Source organism: Ambystoma mexicanum, chromosome 8 (assembly GCF_040938575.1).
Source record: "Ambystoma mexicanum isolate Mex_15411 chromosome 8, UKY_AmexF1_1, whole genome shotgun sequence".
Taxonomy (NCBI): domain Eukaryota; kingdom Metazoa; phylum Chordata; class Amphibia; order Caudata; family Ambystomatidae; genus Ambystoma; species Ambystoma mexicanum.
This window is the reverse complement of record NC_090929.1, coordinates 436,496,955-436,515,039: the sequence shown is the minus strand read 5'-3', so window position 1 is coordinate 436,515,039 and position 18,085 is coordinate 436,496,955. Positions and strand designations below refer to the sequence as shown.

The 18,085-nt window shown below is 50.4% G+C and overlaps 1 protein-coding gene across 25 annotated transcripts in view; it reads left to right on the top strand.

Annotated features, from left to right (window-relative positions):
• The window catches only part of KIF1B (kinesin family member 1B), a 2,119,562-nt gene that overhangs the window by 232,441 nt on the left and 1,869,036 nt on the right, over positions 1-18,085 (top strand). For all 25 annotated transcript variants that reach the window (XM_069609972.1, XM_069609971.1, XM_069609973.1 and 22 more), the window contains exon 3: positions 13,386-13,462. In XM_069609972.1, coding sequence (XP_069466073.1) covers positions 13,386-13,462 — 77 coding nt within the window. The remainder of the gene's footprint in view (positions 1-13,385; positions 13,463-18,085) is intronic.

The following is an 18,085-nucleotide window of genomic DNA, read 5'->3' as shown; positions in this document are numbered from 1 at the left end:
CCAGACCTGCAGCATCCTCTTCCCCGACGGCTACTCAGGTCCTGGGTAAGGAGGACGGGCTCCTTGACTCCCTAGGGAGGAAAATCTTTGCCAACTCGGGCCTTGCAGCTCAGGCAGGCTAATGCTGTGTTGATATTAGCGGGAGCTAACATGCGGATGTGGAAAGGTCTGTCAGAGTTTGAGGAGCACATCCCGGGCGAGAAGTTGGAAGACTTCAAGGGTGGCCTATCTGACGCCAGGGTCTTGGCCCAGGATCTCCTGGAGGCTGCGGCTCATCACATAGACACCTCGGCTCGGGGCCTTATGCTGGGGGTTGATACCTCACGGCAGATGTGGCTGCATGCCACTAAATTATCAAAAGTGCAGGACAAGGTGTTGGACCTTCCGTTCGATGGTAAGGAGCTCTTTCATTCTACAACAGATGTAGAGCGCACCAAGACGAAGGATAGCACGCAGACAGCTAAGTCATTGTCTGTCCTGGTTACGGCTCCTTTCAAAACCCAGAGACCGTTGTCACAAAGCCTCCTCTGGCTTTAGGGGCTTCCTCAACCGCAAATCTCGCAGAGTGGATACCCCTGCGGGGAGTAACCGCCGTAGGCAACAACGAACGTGGTTTTTCTCCCGCTCTTCAGCCTCCTCCTCAGGTTCAGCTGGCACTGCCACTGATAAACCTACTAAATGAGGGTTTTCCGCGCTTGCACGAGACCCCAGTGGGAGGACGCATTGCGTCTCATTGGGAGGCGTGGCAGACCATCACAGAAGACAGATGGGTCTTGTCAGTCGCTAGAGCGGGCTTCCGCTTACCTCTACCCCCCTACCCCAACCCGCAACCCTCCTTTTCAGCTGTCGGGCTCGCCCTCCCTCAAAGCCGAGGTTCAGAAACTTCTGGACCTCAGAGCTGTGGAACCCGTTCCCCTCGGGGAGCGAGGGGAGGGCTTCTACTCCCGGCTGTTTACGTTGCCCAAACCCAACCAGGCTGGCCTGCGCACCATCCTAGACCTTTCCCAGTTCAATCTTTTCCTACCCCAAGAGAAATTCAAGATGATTACGCCCAGCCAGATACGTTCCTCCTTGCAGGTGGGCGACTGGTTCAGCATTGTGGACCTTTAAGACGCGTACATGCATATCCTGATTTGGAACCCACACAGGAGATGTCTCAGCTTCTCTTTGGGAGAGGAGCACTTCCAGTTTCGAGTGCTTCCTTTTGGCCTCAGCTCGGCGCTGCGTGTCTTTACGAAGATGATGTCGGCGATTGCGGCCTATCTTCGTCTCCAGGGTATCCATGTGTATCCGTATTTGGACGACTGGCTCTTACGCAGCCCTTGTCCGCTAGCAGCAGCGGGCAACCTCCAGTCTCTCCTCCAGCTCCTGTTCCATCTTGGGCTGTCGGTGAACTTGCGGAAATCTTCCCTGTCTCACAGGACCTGATTTTCCTGGGTTTTCGCTGGAACACGATCGACTGCAGAGTGTACCTGACCGGGGACAGAATGGCGGATCTGTTAGCCACGTGTCAGATGTTTGTGCAGTCGGAGAGCATGTCGGCCTGGTGGTTCCAGAGGCTTCTGGGCCTCATGGCCTTGTGCGTGCTGGCTCTTCCTCTTGCTCGTCTCAAGATGAGACAGACCCAGATGGCTCTTCGGAGTTCCTGGCGTCAGGCTGTGGACCCGGATTCCAAGCGGATAATGATTCCGGATTCCATGAGAGTGGAACTGGACTGGTGGTCATCTCTCAGCAACCTGTCGGTGGGCGCTGGGTTTCAGGACCCGGCCCCCATGGTGATGATCACGACGGACTCTTCCCTTCTGGGGTGGGGTGCGACGTTAGATCTTCTTGAGGTCTCGGACCTCTTGTCGCCTCAGGACAAGCTCCTGCACATAAATCATTTGGAGCTTCTGGCGATATTTCTGGGGCTCAAGGTGTTCAGACCGCTCATTGCCAACAAGGTGGTCCGCCTACGCACGGACAATGTGGTGTCAATGTATTACATCAACAAACAAGGGGGAACGAAGTCTCCCCCCCTCGTGGACCTGGAGTGGGAGTTGAAGTCGGAGGTCCTCTCATGGATTTTCTCGCGTTGGGGCACACCGGAGGTGGACCTCTTCGCAACGGCGGTAAACAAGAAGCTTCCTCAGTATGCCTCCAGCGGGGGGCTGGGAGCCTCCTCTCTGGGGGATGCGCTCGAGTTTCCATGGCACAACATGCGAGTTTACGCCTTCCCGTCTCTGCCTCTGGTTCACCGGGCAATTTGGACGTTGAAGAATTCGGTGAACTGTTCCCTTCTGCTCATAGCCCCGTGGTGGCCGGCCACGTTTTGGTTCTCAGAGCTTCAACATCTGTTGGTGTATCCGCCGATCAGGTTACCAGTAACCACCGATCTTCTTCACCAAGGGGAACAGCAGCTGTGGCACCCCTCCCCTCAATCACTCAGCTTGGCGGCATGGTGCCCGAGTTCAAGTCTTTGGAGCATTTGAATTTGTCTACGGATAACATGCGTATTATCCAGGCAGCCAGGAAACCCTCGACCAGATCCCAATACAGGAGTAAATGGCTCGGGTTCTGTCATTGGTGTTTGGAGAAGAAGTTGGATCCAAGGGTGGCCACGATTGACAGTGCTGTCCTTCGTGTCCTCCCTAGCAGAGTCAGGGGTTCATGTTCTGTCATGCAAGACTTATCTCTCAGCGGTTTCCGCGTATCTTTCTACAGACCAGTGTTCTTATTCCCTGACTAACCCAGTGGTGAAGAGGCATTTTGCTGGCTTGACCCGCCTCTACCTTCCTCATAATCCGCACCCGCCGTGGGACCTAAATGTGGTCCTAACTGCGCTATGCCATAAACCCTTTGAACCAATGGCTACTGTGGACCTCAAGTACTTGTCCTGGAAAGTGTCCTTTTTGGTCGCAGTTACGTCAGCAAGGAGAGTGAGTGAGCTCCAGGCATTGTAGGTGGAGCGTCCTTTCTTGGTCTTTCACAAGGACAAGGTAGTCCTTCGGACGAACCCGGCCTTTCTGCCGAAGATTGTGACTGAATTCCATCTGAATCAGTCTATTTCCCTACCGGTCTTTTTTCTGAACCCTGCCTCTGAGGCTGAGAGGGTTCTACACGGACTTGATGTCCGAAGAGCTCTCAAGTTCTACCTGGACAGGACTTCCGAGCTTAGTTCTTCTCAACTTTTTGTGACCTTCGGTAACCCTCAGGGCAAGCAGGCGTCTAAGGCAACTATTTCTCGGTGGATCGCCGCATGCATCACGGAGCCTTTCACCGTCCACGGGCTGAAACCTCCTAAGGGTATTTATGCACACCTGGTGCGGGGCAAGGCAGCCGCGGTTGCTTTTCAGAAATATGTCCCCTGGGAGTCCATCGCTAGGGCAGCTACTTGGGCCTCCCCATCTGTTTTCTGTAAGCATGATTGTCTCGACATGAGCTCAACGGCTGACGCTAAGTTTGGTCAGACTGTGCTGAAGAGCCTGTTTCAGTGAGGGGTATTTCCATCCACCCGTAGTTCCTATAAGGAGTGCTTGGGAATCTCCCATAAGTATGGAGGAAAGGGAACGGGACGTAGGAGTATTACCAGGTTACTCACCGTAGTGACCACCTTACTCGTAGCCCATAATCCCCTTTCCTCCATACGCCCGCCCCCCCGTCCCCTCTAATAAGGTTCCTCTGTTATTGGTAATCGGTCTTTGACTTGGCGATAGAAAAGGACTGATGGGCGATGTGCTGGGCGGAGCCAAGATGGGCGGGGTTATGGCCGTGTGCCGGGCCCTGCGCAAGAAAGAGAGGAAGGACACATTTTTGGAAAAAATGTGGATGCTTTTTACAAAATGCTCCGGTCCCGTCCCACAGGACGGAGAGATGTCCCATAAGTATGGAGGAAAGGGGACTATGGACTAGGAGTAAGGTGGTCACTACGGTGAGTAACCTGGTAATTCTCCCTCCTTCAGACTTGCGCAGTTACTTCCTCCCTTTTTCCACTGTATGCCCCCCCAACCCCCTGGCACCAACCCCCCAAATTCCGGTGCCCTGCCTGCCCACCTACCTCCCTCCCCCCTGTCCACCCCCTCCCTGTCCCTTCTCTCCCTCGGGCGCTGCTGCCCTCACTGCAACCAAGATGGAACATTCCCAGATGTTCCAACGGCCTTTTCTATGCCTCTGTAGCCGACTACACATTCAAACAGTCTGCATACTTGTTCCTTGTGATCCACTGCTATCAATCTATCCTTGAGTCCCCCTCTACTCGCTCCCCATCCTTTGGATAGGAACCCTGCAAGGCCACCTGCGTCTTTTTCCCGCTGTGCCCCATTCCCAGGGGCGGGGTCTATCACGGTTCTCCGCTTGGGGGTAGTTACCTTCCTGGAGTCCCTGAGGTGCCGAGCTGTAGGAGCTTCATTCCCTCGTGAAGAGATCTGATGCGTCTTTGGACCCCCTCCCACTCCGATACCAGTCCAAAGGTAAAGGTCCATCTGTAGCGAATTCCTTTGTTAGCCAGTTCCCTCACAACCAGGCCCATTTGCCTCCTCTTGAGCAGGGTACTGCTCGCCAAGTCCTGAAAAAGGAATATTAGGGTTCCCTGGTATTGCACTGGTTCCTTCGCCCTGGCTACCCCTAGGACCACAACCTTCTGTGTCTATTGCGAGAACCCTGCCCACACATCCCTTGGCCTGCCTTTAGTACCCCCTTTTGGTCTGCTGGTTCTGTGAATTCTTTCCAGCTCAATGTCATCCGCAAACATCTTCTGGACCTCCCCCTTCAGATCCCTGTCCGCCACCGTATCTGGCAGGTGTTTGCTCATTACATTGCTCCGCCGTTATCAGTTTTCCATGTCTTCAATATGCACTTCCAAATTTTGTGTGGCCATGTTGAGACGCTCTATGGCCTCCCCCTGGGCTGTCGTCTTTGCCAACTTCCTATAGTGCTCTTTACAGAATGTCCGTCCTTTTCCCCCAGCTGACCGACATACTTAGTTGAGGTCTGAACGCATTAGTTGGAACTGCTCCTGAAATGCCTTGGTCAGCGACGCCTGAAGGGACAGCATGTCTTTGTGTAGGTCCAATCTTGAGATGGGTTTGTTGGCCTCTGCCCCGCAGCCTCCCCTTGGTCAGGCATGCTTTGAGACGTCTTGTTTGGGCCCCAGACGGTGGGGGGGGGGTGCCCCCCTGCCGCGGCGGGTCTCGGGGCCTTCTTGGAAGCCCTTGCTTTAGGTTTTGACATTTGCCTTGCTCCCCAGGGCCCCCTGCTTCCGGCTTTATGTTTTGGGGGTCCTCCTGGTTCTCTTTGCGGGTTGCTGCTGGCCCTTTTCTTCCAAATGGGTGTGCTCTGTGGGCTCCTCCAGATCGATTTGCCTGCTGGGTTTCTCCTCTCTGCCCCAGCTGCCTCCCCTGCCTTTTGTCACGCTGCTCTGCTGTTTACAGACCACCGCTGGGGGTCTACGGATAGGTCCGCTTCCCCAGTCACCCTATACTTGCCGGGCTATACGAGTTCCTGGATTCTGAGGGTCTGGCGCTTCTCCAGTCAGCCCACTCAGCATGCCGTTGTTCCCCTTGGGTGCAGTAGGGTGGTTGCGTGTCCCAGGCAGGGGCCCCCTCGTCTTCCGCCTTCGGTGGAGTACATTGCGTGAGGGGGGGAGAACAGCACTGTTTGTGGGGTGGGAGGTCCCTATTCCTGCCTTGGGGTCTTTTCCAGCCCCTCTGTCGTCTCGCAGGGTACCAATGTCCTCCCCCTGCCAGGGGTATGTTCCTGTTGCCGCCGGCCTGGGGAGTCCTTCCTCCTTTAGGGGCTTGCACTTAATGCCCCCACTGCCATGTGCCCTGCCACGGCTTCCGCTGCAGGGGTCTGTCTCCCCCTGTGCAGAACAGGGCTAGTAGTTGTTGCCCAGTCTGGGTGATTATCTTGGGCTCCCTGTCTGCTCCTCCTTGGCTTCGCCTCCTGGTTGGTGCTCACGTTCCTGTCCTGTCTTGGGACTGTCTGCCTTGCTGCTGTGTGCGAGCCACCCACATTCCCTCACTCCTCTTCTTATCGGGCCCGGCCTCCCTTCACCTCCCGTTCCCTGTCTCCACATTGTGAGCATCAATGCTGGGCTGGGGTCTAGTGGGATCGGGCCCGCCTTCACTTGCTTCCAGTGGGACCAATCTTGCACTGTTTCACCTGCCCGGTCCCGCTGCCTCGCTCTCTGCTCTTGGGCTGTGAGGTTTGGCTCGTCCCTCCGGCAGGATTCACTCCTCCTCCTCCTCCTCCTTCTCCTCCTCCCCCCTATCGCAGCTTGTATGCTGGTCTGGAGCTCGACGGGGGCCGTGGCTACCTCTTACTGCCTCTCGTGGGCCGCTCCTGCACTTCTTCACTACTTAGGCCGGCTCACCTCACCGCCCGGACCTGCTTTCTCACTGTTCCTGGACTGTAGTGCCAGCCCCGATCACAGTAGGGCCTTGCTGTCTTTTGTAAGTCCCCGGCGAGACTCTGGTTTTCCGCCAGTCGCTCGCCCCTGAGTCTAGAGGTCTGTTTACCACTGCAGCAGGCAATTCCCAGCGTATCCAGGGTGGTGGGAGCCCTGTTAATACGCTGCAGGCAACAGGGCAGCTGCTGACATGGCTATTTAGTGTCGGCGGCCATCTTTACCCCCCTTCAATCTATTGTGAAATGCTTTAAATGTTGTCTTGGGCGCGTCTCACAAAGAGAACTTCTGTTTGGTCCTGTCCAAATATCTTTGGTAAAAGTGGGACAGAGTGATTTGCCAGCACCTTTGAATAAATGTAGGCACCATAATTTAGGACTGCAATTGGATGGTAGGTGCTGAGCAGAGGATCTTTATCTGACTTTAGGATTTAGGGCAGCACTGATTTCCCCATTGTTACAGTAACTCTGTTATCTGAAAACTATTAAATAATTGTTCCTTCTGTGAGTCCAACATCTCCTGGAATTTCTTGTAAAACAAGGCAAAATCCCTGAGGTCATGCTACTTGGGAGAGCGTATATCACGTGGTCTATTTCTTCCTGCGATACCAAAGATTGAAGAGCATTGCTATTGTCACCAATCCTTAGGGCAGAGACACCCTACAGATAGCAACTCTTTTGGTAAGCATTTAATTCTAAGGCCACAAAGACGAAGGAAAAATAATGCAATTATTTTTTTAAGTGTACCGGTTTCATCTAGCAGAAGGTCATTTCCTTGAGCATTGAAACTACATTGTGTAATTGGAAACCTTTAACTTGTAGGCAAAGATCCCGCCAGGTTTTTTTGGACTTGGTAAGTAGCAGTTATACTGTCAATGTTACCCTTAATTAGTGGCTAGAATGCTTTCCATAAACTTGAGATGGCATCCTGTCCACCATTATCTTTAAAATAGTGTGTTTGAGTTCCTTATTGACAACATTATAGAGTGGTCTGAAATTGTTCTTGGGACGATTTCATTTGAAGTCGTGGGGACCTGTGAGATGAGAAACTAGTTGAGCGTATAATGGCTTTTATGAACACATTGATAGCTTGTGTATTAACTGGTCTAAATCATGCATAACCCCCATCGGACAATTCTGGGTCAAAAAAATGGCTTCACTAAGGGCAGAAGACCTATGAATCTGGGTGGAGATGTTCTGTTGTTGTATGATGTTGCATTCATTGCAGGCTTGGTCCATTATCACTCAAGTCCCACACCGCTCTCTCTGTAAACAGCTCTCCCTCCTAGAATTTATCCTGAGAGAAACTTCCCTAAAGCAGGAATTACGTGGGTGGCTAGGGCGGGAAATGGAGAACAGAATGTTTTGCCCCATAGTTTCAGTTCCAGGATGGCAGTTGAACGAGAGGAGAAAGATGGCGAAACGGAACTGAAACTATGGAGTTTCTGCTTTTCTTTTGTTTTTCTGACACTGCTTCCCCTGATTGGTGAACTGGAGTTTAGAAAATGAAGCCTATCCCTCAGCCAAGCCATGAATGCTCAGTGCCTTGCATTTTCCTATTGTGGACTTGTTCAGATCTTGGTACAGTCTAATATGTGCTCCCCTAAATTGGATAGGTTTGGCTCCACATACTGTGGAAAAAATGCACCGGGTGAGCACATCAGCTACCAGTCCATTTTTTTGTTGCAATTTGGGGTAGGTGTGTTTCCTCAATGTCGGGGAGACTACGTTTTCATCTTTCAGTATGTCTGTGAAGAGGGGCCTGTACATTCGTCTCTAAATCATTCTTGTTGATTTCTGTTGGGATTCCACTAAGGTGACAGTTTCAGTGGGATTTTTTTCCCCCCTTCGGCCTTCTAAGATAGTGAACATTGTTTCTCTTCTGAAGTGTTACGGTGGGGCGGGAAAACCCAGCCCTGAGCGGACCAGATAAGCGCGGAAATCCCGCACCCAAAAACGGAAGAGTCAAAGTAAATGACAAAGGCCTGTTTTAACAATAAACCAGATAAAACAGGGACAGCAGCAAACACGAATTGGCTCTACACTTTATCATTCTCGAGCTTGACAACAGTTTAAAAAACAAACCACATCATAACTGACGTTTCATGAGTCTTCATTACAAAAACCTATGGGGTGGAGGGATTGGTTAGGGGAATCATCTGTGTATACAATCCATAAGGGTTAGTCTTTTCATTGGTCATGTTCTATCTGATGGCTCCCCCGGAGACCACTTCTACTAACTTGATGGCAGTGAATACACGTCATCTTTATACTACTTAATTGACCGGTGCAGCAATTCTACGAAAGCGTTATTTGAGGACGGGGATTGCTTGGCATCAGCCCATGAGCAACAATAGTGCCCAGGGGGTGCAGCGCCAAGGTGCTGCTTTTCCCAATTGGGATACCATTTTTGATTCTCTAGGCCACAACCCAAACTTATAGCTTTGAACAGGGATGCCAACAGTGACGTGCTCCCGCCGGCCGCGCCCATCGTCATTCCTTGCATGGCTCCAGCGCCTCAGGCCCCAGTGCAGCCCGCTCTGGCCCCCAAGCCGATAGTGTAGGTTGTTCCTTACCAGCCTCCGCCACAGCCTCTGGCTACAGTCTCCACACCGCAGCCTTCGGCTCCCAGCTCTCCTCCACCGGCGCCGGACCCTCCGGACCACCAGGTGGACACAGACGAGGAGGAGGACCCCGACACACCTTCGTCAGCCAAGGCCTTCCATGAACATCTTGCTGGGCTGGCAGAGTACTTAGGCCTTCCTCAAGCCGAGGTCGAGCAGCCAAAGGAGCGGGTGCTCGCCGAGGTCCTCTCGCTACGGCCTGCAGCCAGAACGGGGATCCCGATGCAGAAGGATGTTGTCTCCTTGGCCAAAAAGGGGTGGCTCAAGCCCCACTCGTTCCAGCCGGTCAATTGATGCCTGGACGTCAAGTACAGGCAAATGGAGGGGGGGATACACTCTTGCTGTCGGCCCATCCTCAGCCACACTCTTAGGTGATTGCTGAGGCATCACTCTACTCCAAGCCTCAGTCGTCCTCGGCCTCTTCGTCAGCGGCGCTGCTAGGCAAGGAGGAGAAGATCTTGGAGGCATACAGGGAAAAAGCTTTATTCCAAGGCTTCGCTGCATCTTCGTCACGCCAACACAGATGCCATGCTGGCAGCCGTGAACCAGAGGCTTTGACGGGAAATAGCAGACTTCCTCCCGGAACCTCCGACTCAGAGCCAGTCACGTTTCAAGGCGGGACTGGCAGAGGCTAAAATTGTGGCACAAGATGACATGGAGTCCACCGTGGCCCACGTTGACACCTCTGGCTGGGCCATTTACATAGCTACGGACATGAGAAGGACGGCCTGGCTCTGTGCTACTAAAATTAACCCGGATGTCCAGAAATGCATCTTGCACTTGCCTTTCGATGGGGGTGACCTCTTTCACTCCAGCACGGACGAAGGGCTAGATAAAAAGAAAAACAGCTCGCAAACAGCAAAGTCTTTATCTATCCTCACAAAGGCCACGCCCACGGTGTACACCCAATCACAGCAGCGCTCAGACAAGGGGCGTACATACGGAGCAGTTTTGCAGCTTCCAAGAGTGGAGGTCTAGGCAGCCGGATGGTTCGCCGACTCAACATCGGCGCAAACAATAAAAAGGGGGTTGGGGGGGATTAAGGTCTTTTTTCCAGTCCCCCTCCTCCGCAACAGCCTCAGAGGGAAAAAAGGCATGGCTTCTCCCTCCGGGTCCACATGTCTCCGGTGGGGGGGGGCAGGCTTGCCCTCCATGCACAGTTCTGGCATCAGAATTTTGCGGACCCCTGGATCCTCTGTAGTATCCACGGGGTACCGCCTACCTATCCCTTCCTCTCCTCCATCCCCCGTCCACTCCCACAGATTGGGACAGCAACTCTTCTGGTCAAGATCCGGTTGCTCGTTGAGTGCCAGGCAGTGCAGGAAGTCCCGGCTTCCCAGCGAGGCTTGGCCACCTACTCCAGGATTTGCCTTTCAGAAAAAGAACCAGGCAGGCCTGAGTTGTGTTGGACCTAGCCACCCAGCGCTCATAGCGAAACATTGTGCAAGGGAGACTGGATGTGCTTCCTGGATCTGACGGACGTTTACCTCCATGTCCCGATTTGGCAGCACCATCGTTCTTTTCTACGATTCAGGATCATGGGCCACCATTGCCAATACAAGGTGCTCCCCTTCGGCCTCAACTCGGCCCCAGGGTCTTTACCAGGCTTATGAATACAGTGGCAGCCCTCCTCCGGTCACATCTACCTGTACCTCGATGACAGGCTCGTCAGGGCTACATCTCCGTAAGCGGGGCACCACATTTCACACGCTTTTATGGACACTCCACGATCTGGGCTTTTCACTCATTCTCAAGAAGTCCTGGCTGCAGCCTACTCAGAGACTGACCTTTCTGGGGCTCATCTGGGACACGTGCTCCGAGAGAGTTTTTCCCTCGGAGGACAAGATTACAGCCATCAGGACGGCCAGTTCTCACTTCCTCAGCCGAGAAGTGACATTGGCTTGGTGGTACCAGCACCTACTGGGTTTCATGGCAGTGGTCCTACTGGCCGCCCCCCACACGAGACTCAGGATGAGGAGGATAAAGCTGCACTTCGCTGCATTATGGAATCAGGTTTGGGGCTCTCGGGCGGACATGATCAACGTTCCTCCTTATCTTCACCCGGACCTCACATGGTGGTCCAGGGACTGCAACATGTGGATGGGCAAGCCCTTCCGGCAGCCTACCTTGCACGTCACCATCACTACGGACTCCTCCCTCGAGGACTGGGGCGCCCCCCTGGACAACCACAGCATCCACTTAACCTGGACCTGACAGGAGTACCATAACAATTGGCATGAACTAAAGGCCATCTGGTTAGCACTCGGAGCCTTTATTCCGGTCATTGGAGGCAAGGTCGTCCTCATTCAGAAAGACAACTCGACCAGCATGTTCTATGTCAACAAGCAGGGAGCGACCAGATCCTCTCCACTGTGCAGACTGGCAGTCAGCATGTGGCAATGAGCCCTGCAGAACAACATCCACCTCACGGCTGTCCACCTTCCGGGGGAGTCCAACTTGAGGTGGACAGGCTCAACAGACTGTGAGCGGACAATTACGAGTGGCAATTGAACTACCAGGTGCTGCGAGAGATCTTCAGCAGATGTTGACAACCCCAGGTCGATCTCTTTACCTCTTGGGACAAAAAGGTGCCAACAGTTCGTGTCCTGGCAGGGACAGGGCCCCGGCTCCCTGGGCGATTCTTTTCAGATTTAGTGGAGTGGCATGACCGCATACACCTTCCCGCCCACTCCGCTGATCCACAGGGTGATATGCAAGATAAAGGAGTCTTGCCACCTCAGCGTCATTCTGATAGCTCCATGGTGGCCAGCCAGGCCATGGTTCTCTGAGCTGCTCAGCCTCTCGGAGAGACCACCCATTCACCTTCCGACAGGCCGAGCACATCTTCTGGCGCAACAGGGGGAAAGTCGGACGCACTGTTTGTCACTTTCAGCGGGTCAAGGACTGGGTATCAGGCACCCAAGTCCTCTGTAGCACAATCGATGGTCTCGGCCATCCGGGAAACACATGAGGGGCAGCATGAGCCACTTCCAGCTAAAATGCACACCCGTGCAGTTAGAGCCAAAGCCACGGCCATCGCATTCCAATGGCAGGTTCAGTGGCAAGTCATAAGCAGGGCGGCCACCTGGTCCACACCTTCTGCTTTCTGCAAGCATTACTGTTTGGACGCCGGCTCTAGATCAGACTTGGTTTTCGGACAGGTGGTTCCAGAAACCTGTTTGCTTATGGAGGCTCTCCTCTCAGTTGTAATCGCCCATGCAGTATAGAGGAAAGTGGCCGGGACGTAATAGTAATTATAAGTTACTCTTCTCACTGTAGTGACTAACATACTCTTAGTCCTTAGTCCCCTTTCCTCCATATGTCCCACCATTTCCCCCCCCTCCCTAATAAAACCAGAGTCATTAGGCAATGTTTAACTATTGTCGATGGGGACTGAGGTGTGGGGCCTGAGGGCGGAGTCAGGGCAGCACATGCTCCCATGGCCTTACCCCTGCACGCCTCTAAATTTAAAGGGGAAGTTTTTTTTTCTGGTGGAAAAAGGTTTGGTCTCCCGTCCCTAGTAAGGGACGCCCATGCAGTATGGAGGAAAGGGGACTAGTCACTACGGTGAGTAACATATAATTTTTCCCTGCCCCCTTTCCAGTCTCCAATTTCTTCCAGCCAGCCAAGCGATCACTGCAGTGTTTTGTCCTCTGGTACTCTCCTGTCTCAATTAAGACATGTCCTCCAAGGCTTTGGGAGGGTTCCATTGTCTCTCATAGGGCTGTGTTCTCTGCTTGCTCAAGCCCCACCGCTGCTGCTCACCTCTAGCATGCCTGGGCAGTCTTTAGTGGGTGTTTATCCCATTAGCCTTCTGAATGGGGAAGCCCATCCTATTTTATTTGGGTAACCAGACTGTTCCTTCTTTTCCAGGCCAGGGTCTTGTTCGTAGGGCACAGGTGCATTGTGGTGCTGCCTGGAAATCATTAGCCATTCCAGGCGTCTGAAGTGTCTGGTGCATGGTGGTAATTGAAGTCTTTTTGGAACCACCTGAAAGAGCGTTGAGCAGGATAGGATAGGCATCGGATTTGGGAAAGAGGTACCAATATATTTGCGCAGATCCATGCAGGCTAGGGACAGGTCTCTCATGCAGCTCCCCCACAAAACCTCTGGGGTCTTTGGCGGGGTGGGGTGGGCCATTGACGGAGAGAAACCCATGACACTTTTTACAGGACTTGGGAATAAAAGGTGTGGCGGAAACCCCTGTGCAATACAATTCATTTATTCTCACGCCAGCACCCTCCCAGGTGTCATTTCTAGACATGACCTGCTCAAATGTGTTAATGTTTTCAATCTTAAGATGACTTTTAGCACAGAAATGTTATCTTTCCAGGATGGAAGTCTAACTTTTATGAAACTGGCTTTTTGTTCTTCTAGGTATTATCAACCCTAGGAACCCAAAGGAGCCTGCCAAGACCTTCAGTTTTGATTATTCGTACTGGTCACACACCACGGTAAGCACCTTCTACGTGTTTATGTGCACCCCGTTTATCTATAGTCTTGTCTCATGCTCAGAGTATTCATTATACTATTCGTCCCCCCCCCCCCCCACTACAGCAGTACTTGCAAGATTCTTTCTTGTCCATATAATACTGTGAAGTGTGCAAATCTGCCATTGACTGAGGACACTGAGGCTACTGCTTGACTTCAGAAACACATTTGCTGGGTTAACCTGGTTACTGATGGCAATTATTCCTGCAAATTGAAGGATGGGCTATGCTTTGCATATAACCGGTTGTCAAAGAGTATACGCTGTGCTAGATAGTTCAAACGTTGCAGAATGCTATCTTGATAGAAATATTTTATGAGTTCTATTAACATTTGTTTCCAGCATTCAATGAGGTGCATTACTATTGTGGGGCCCTGGCAAATAGTGTAGTAGGTATTAACATCACACCAAAATAAGTGTCTCCTTCTGCCTACGTGATGAGTATACTAAATCAAGGTTTGGATTGGTCCTTGCCATTGGCCTTGTGGAAAGTAAGAGATGTCAACCATGGAACATATTTTGTGCTTCATCAGCCGCATATGAAGTAAAGAACTGTGGATGCATAAGGTGGCCATTGCTCTTGTGGCAAATGTTTTTCTCTTGGAGTACACCTAAAGCTTGGTCCAAATTAGAAAAAGAGATATAAAAATAGAATTTCCCCTGAAAGTGGGGTAAATTGTTTAGGTTTTCAGTAAGGGGTGAATACACCCCATATAACATTTCTGAGATTGAATGATTGTATATTTAGCGAAATACAATTGAATGCGTTATATCTGGGAAACTAGTATCTCAAATTAGAAATGCTAGAAATCACTTAAAGTTTGAAATGCAGAGAGTAAAAAACAATGGATGCCATGTTGATTAGGGATATATCATATCTACTTTACATTGTGCTCTGCAGAGGTTTTTAAAATAAGGGTGAAAGATGTGTTTCTTGACAAGACCTACATTGCCAAAATAACATTTTAATTTCTATTTGAAACAATATGATAATTCCATTGTCTATGCTTCACTGTGGCCGTGGCCATCATATTTGCTGTGAAAGTAGACTTCTTCTGTATGTATGTGTGACTCTTGAAATTATGCAGAGGAGAAAGTTGGAGGACCATCTGCTTGCTTGGTCTCGGAGTTCACATGTATTTTCTTGGTGGTCTGTGTTGTTGCAGCATACAGCTCCTAAGAAAAGGGAAAAGACCTGTTCATTGAACAACTCCCTTCTGCCAGTTTACCAAGTGCAAGAATCAAGCTGTTCTGTCAACCAACAATAAAAACAAAAAACATACCCCAATAACTAGATCTCTGGCATCAACCCAACTGCTATAAGAAAACCACCTTATCCTCATCCCTGCTTACAATTAACCACTAACCAGACACCATAGCCTTTTAGACTAACTTATTCAACTTTGACTTTGAAATTGAATTCAATTTGTTGGCCCCACAAAGAATGCAACTATTATTAGGTAAGCTGTTGTCGGTTAATTAAATACTTAAACTATTTTAAATCGGCAGCTGAGGCACACATCCTGCAGCTTGCACAATGTGAGAAACCTGAAGGTGTCTCACTCACTAGTCCCCGGGGATCTGTCATCCAGGTGGTCAGAACACAGCCATAGCTATTGGATCCAGTTCCTGTGGGTGGTACCAATGTGGATGGATCACCTGGATGAGGGGTCATTAGGGGAGTCTAAGTGGGACACCGAAGGTTGAGACATGGTATCCCATTCCTTATGACACCTTTTCTCTTTCTTGCCCAGTAGGATACTTCAAAACTTTGCTCTCCCTGCCTCCGCACCTTTCCAACACAAACACTTTCTCACAGCGTGAACTACAATGGACTAATGACTGAGCCATTTAGCTGACATGTCCCAACACAAGGGTCGGGCAATTACCGACAACTACACACACCTGACTGCCCTTTCCCTCCCGATAGGGATAAAAGGCGGTGCACAAGAGCACACTCCAAGCAAGGCCGAACGCACGAGGAAGCCGTCATTCCAGGACGGCAATTCAAACAGAAGAGAAAGGTGGCGAGACCTGAAAGGACGTCAAGGAGGGAGTTGCCCTTGCCCTTTTCAACCCAGACCCGCAAAGCCTCTGATGAAAGAAACATAAAACCGGGAATAGCAGCTGGCAAATGGTGTGACGGATGTCAGCGGTACATGGCACCCTCTCTCACTGATAGCCAGGGCAGGGAGACGAGGTTGCCATTGCAGTACCGTACTCGACTCCCGCTTCAAAGGAACCGCAACGAGTTCAGCACAGCCAGTGAGTCGGAAGACGCTAATAGTCAACTGGACTGTGTTAGGCTCAAGGTTGCAGTGGCAACAGTAAGAAGATAATTAGACGAGGTCTTTTTTGAACACGTCAGTACCAGAGATGGTGTGGTCCGCCTCCACGTGGGCGCCCAGTCGAAGCTCTCTGGCTGGTACCCCTCTTTTGAACAAAGAGGATGTATTCAATATTGGGAAGAAGAAAACTACAAGTACCAAGAGGCCATAGGGAAGGCCACTATAGAGATTCAAGGTGGTCATACAAGGGTCGAACCAAATCCCTTGTACAACCAAAGGTCCTTAACCCATTCCTGAAGTTTTGACATTGTGAAACAGGCGTTCGCACCCAGCTGAGGGAAACATTGTGCAAACTGTGAATGTGTAAAAACCACGCTTGCCATAAGCAAACTGAGTGAATCACCCGACTTGAATATTTGTAAAGGACTTTTTGTTGAAACTGAACTGTTATTTTGGCAAATGTGAACATGACTGAGGGATGCATGCGAATTAGGGTGAGCATGAATACAGCCGTGAACATTGTGATGTCAAGTATGAACCTGACAGAGGGATGTCCACAGTTGAGTGGTTGGTCTGAACCCAACTGAGGGAGGCTGACGACTGAGAGAAAGATTGGAGCCTGGCTGAGGGGGATCCAAAGGTGAAGGCTAATCACCTGACGTAAAGGTTAACAGAAGGAACTTGTTTTCTGTTTTGGCGTATCAGGCCCTCTGAAGCAAGAGACTTTGCATGAGGAAGAGACTTGGGCACAAAAGGCCCTGATACTGAGAAATGGAACTGTAAGCTTGTGCTTGAGAAGCCCAGGAGTGTATTGTGCGAGAGTTCCACCTTGTCCCGTACTAAAAACGTGGGGATGGGAATACCCCGGCCATAACATCCTGAACATTAATCCCACACTCTTTTGTAGCATAACGGTAATGATTGGCAATAGTTTTTTTTTTAGTATAGGCCCTTTTTATTTGTCTAGACTTCACTAGGACTGTATTATTATTTGATGGTTGTAGCTTGCTACCATCTTAGATTTAGGTTTAGATTAGGTGTTTATTAAACTGTAAAATGGGTGAGATAAACACCCTTAAACTGTGATCACTTGTGTCTGTCTTACTTTGATGCCAGGCCTTTCTTACAACAGACTGCTACAAAGGCCCATAAAATAAGTGTGCTCTCTGTACCATCCAGCATGGCATTGTCAATGTTACAACACAGCTTAAGTCCCAATTGCCTGGTCTATGCATTATGTACAACGGAATGATGTAACCACTCGCAATCTGTTGAATACAAGGCCAACATATAGGAGTGTATCACTTCCACATAGAATATAGATTTACATTATATCAGGCATGATCTGTTTGATAACTATTGTGTGCAATAAAATGAGAATAGTTTGCTACACCAGGTCACAGCACCCATTTACCAGTCATGTCTATGCAGAGAGAGAATCAACATTCATCTAAAGATATTCTTTACAACTCGCGTAGGGAAGATCTGGTAGAATGAAGGGCAGTTAGATGTGGTTTCATCAACCACGCTTACCTAGTTGCCTTTTTCTTCAACCATTGTTGGTTGTACAAATGTTTATTCTTCCTTTTATTAGGAGGCACCCTCCCATACCCCAATATACACAAACGTATATGTAGGTAGTACGACATACGGGAGTCTAAGTAAAAAAGGATGTAAGGGTGGTTGATGTCTTGGGATTTACAACTGGGACAACTAAAGTACTCTAATAGCAGTCATTTCCAGCAGGTTTCACACTTAATAACAGAGATTAAGTTTCAAGCAAACCTCAAACCCTCCAACTTATCAAGGAACCCAGTTGCAAAATGTAAAAATACCACTCAGGTTCATATGCAGGCTTGGGTCAGGGTTGTTTTAGTAAAGCAGAGCAAAATTCTTGTTCCATTATATCACGTTTTATGCTTTCAGCTTCTTGTCAACCTCTATCTATTTGGTAGTCTTGTCTTGTGCTATTTCCATCCCTATTGTTCCCACACTCACCAGTGAGATGAAGGGAAAGAGAAATGTGTAGATCTGAAAACCCCTTTCGACTCTGAATAGGTAGTTGTTGGGGGTGTCACTGGTGAGGGAAGGCCACGTGGGAAGGATATGTCGACCTACAAGTGCCACTTCACGATGGTAATGTGGCAAGAGTCGGGTACGGCCTGAATGGAGAACTAATGGAGCATTTGTATGTAGGGAAGGTTGTCACAGGGGTAGGTGCTGGGTCTCACCATATTTATCTTGTTCTGGAATAATTTAGGAGTTTCTAGTTGGTCTACAATTGGATGTACTGATAGTGG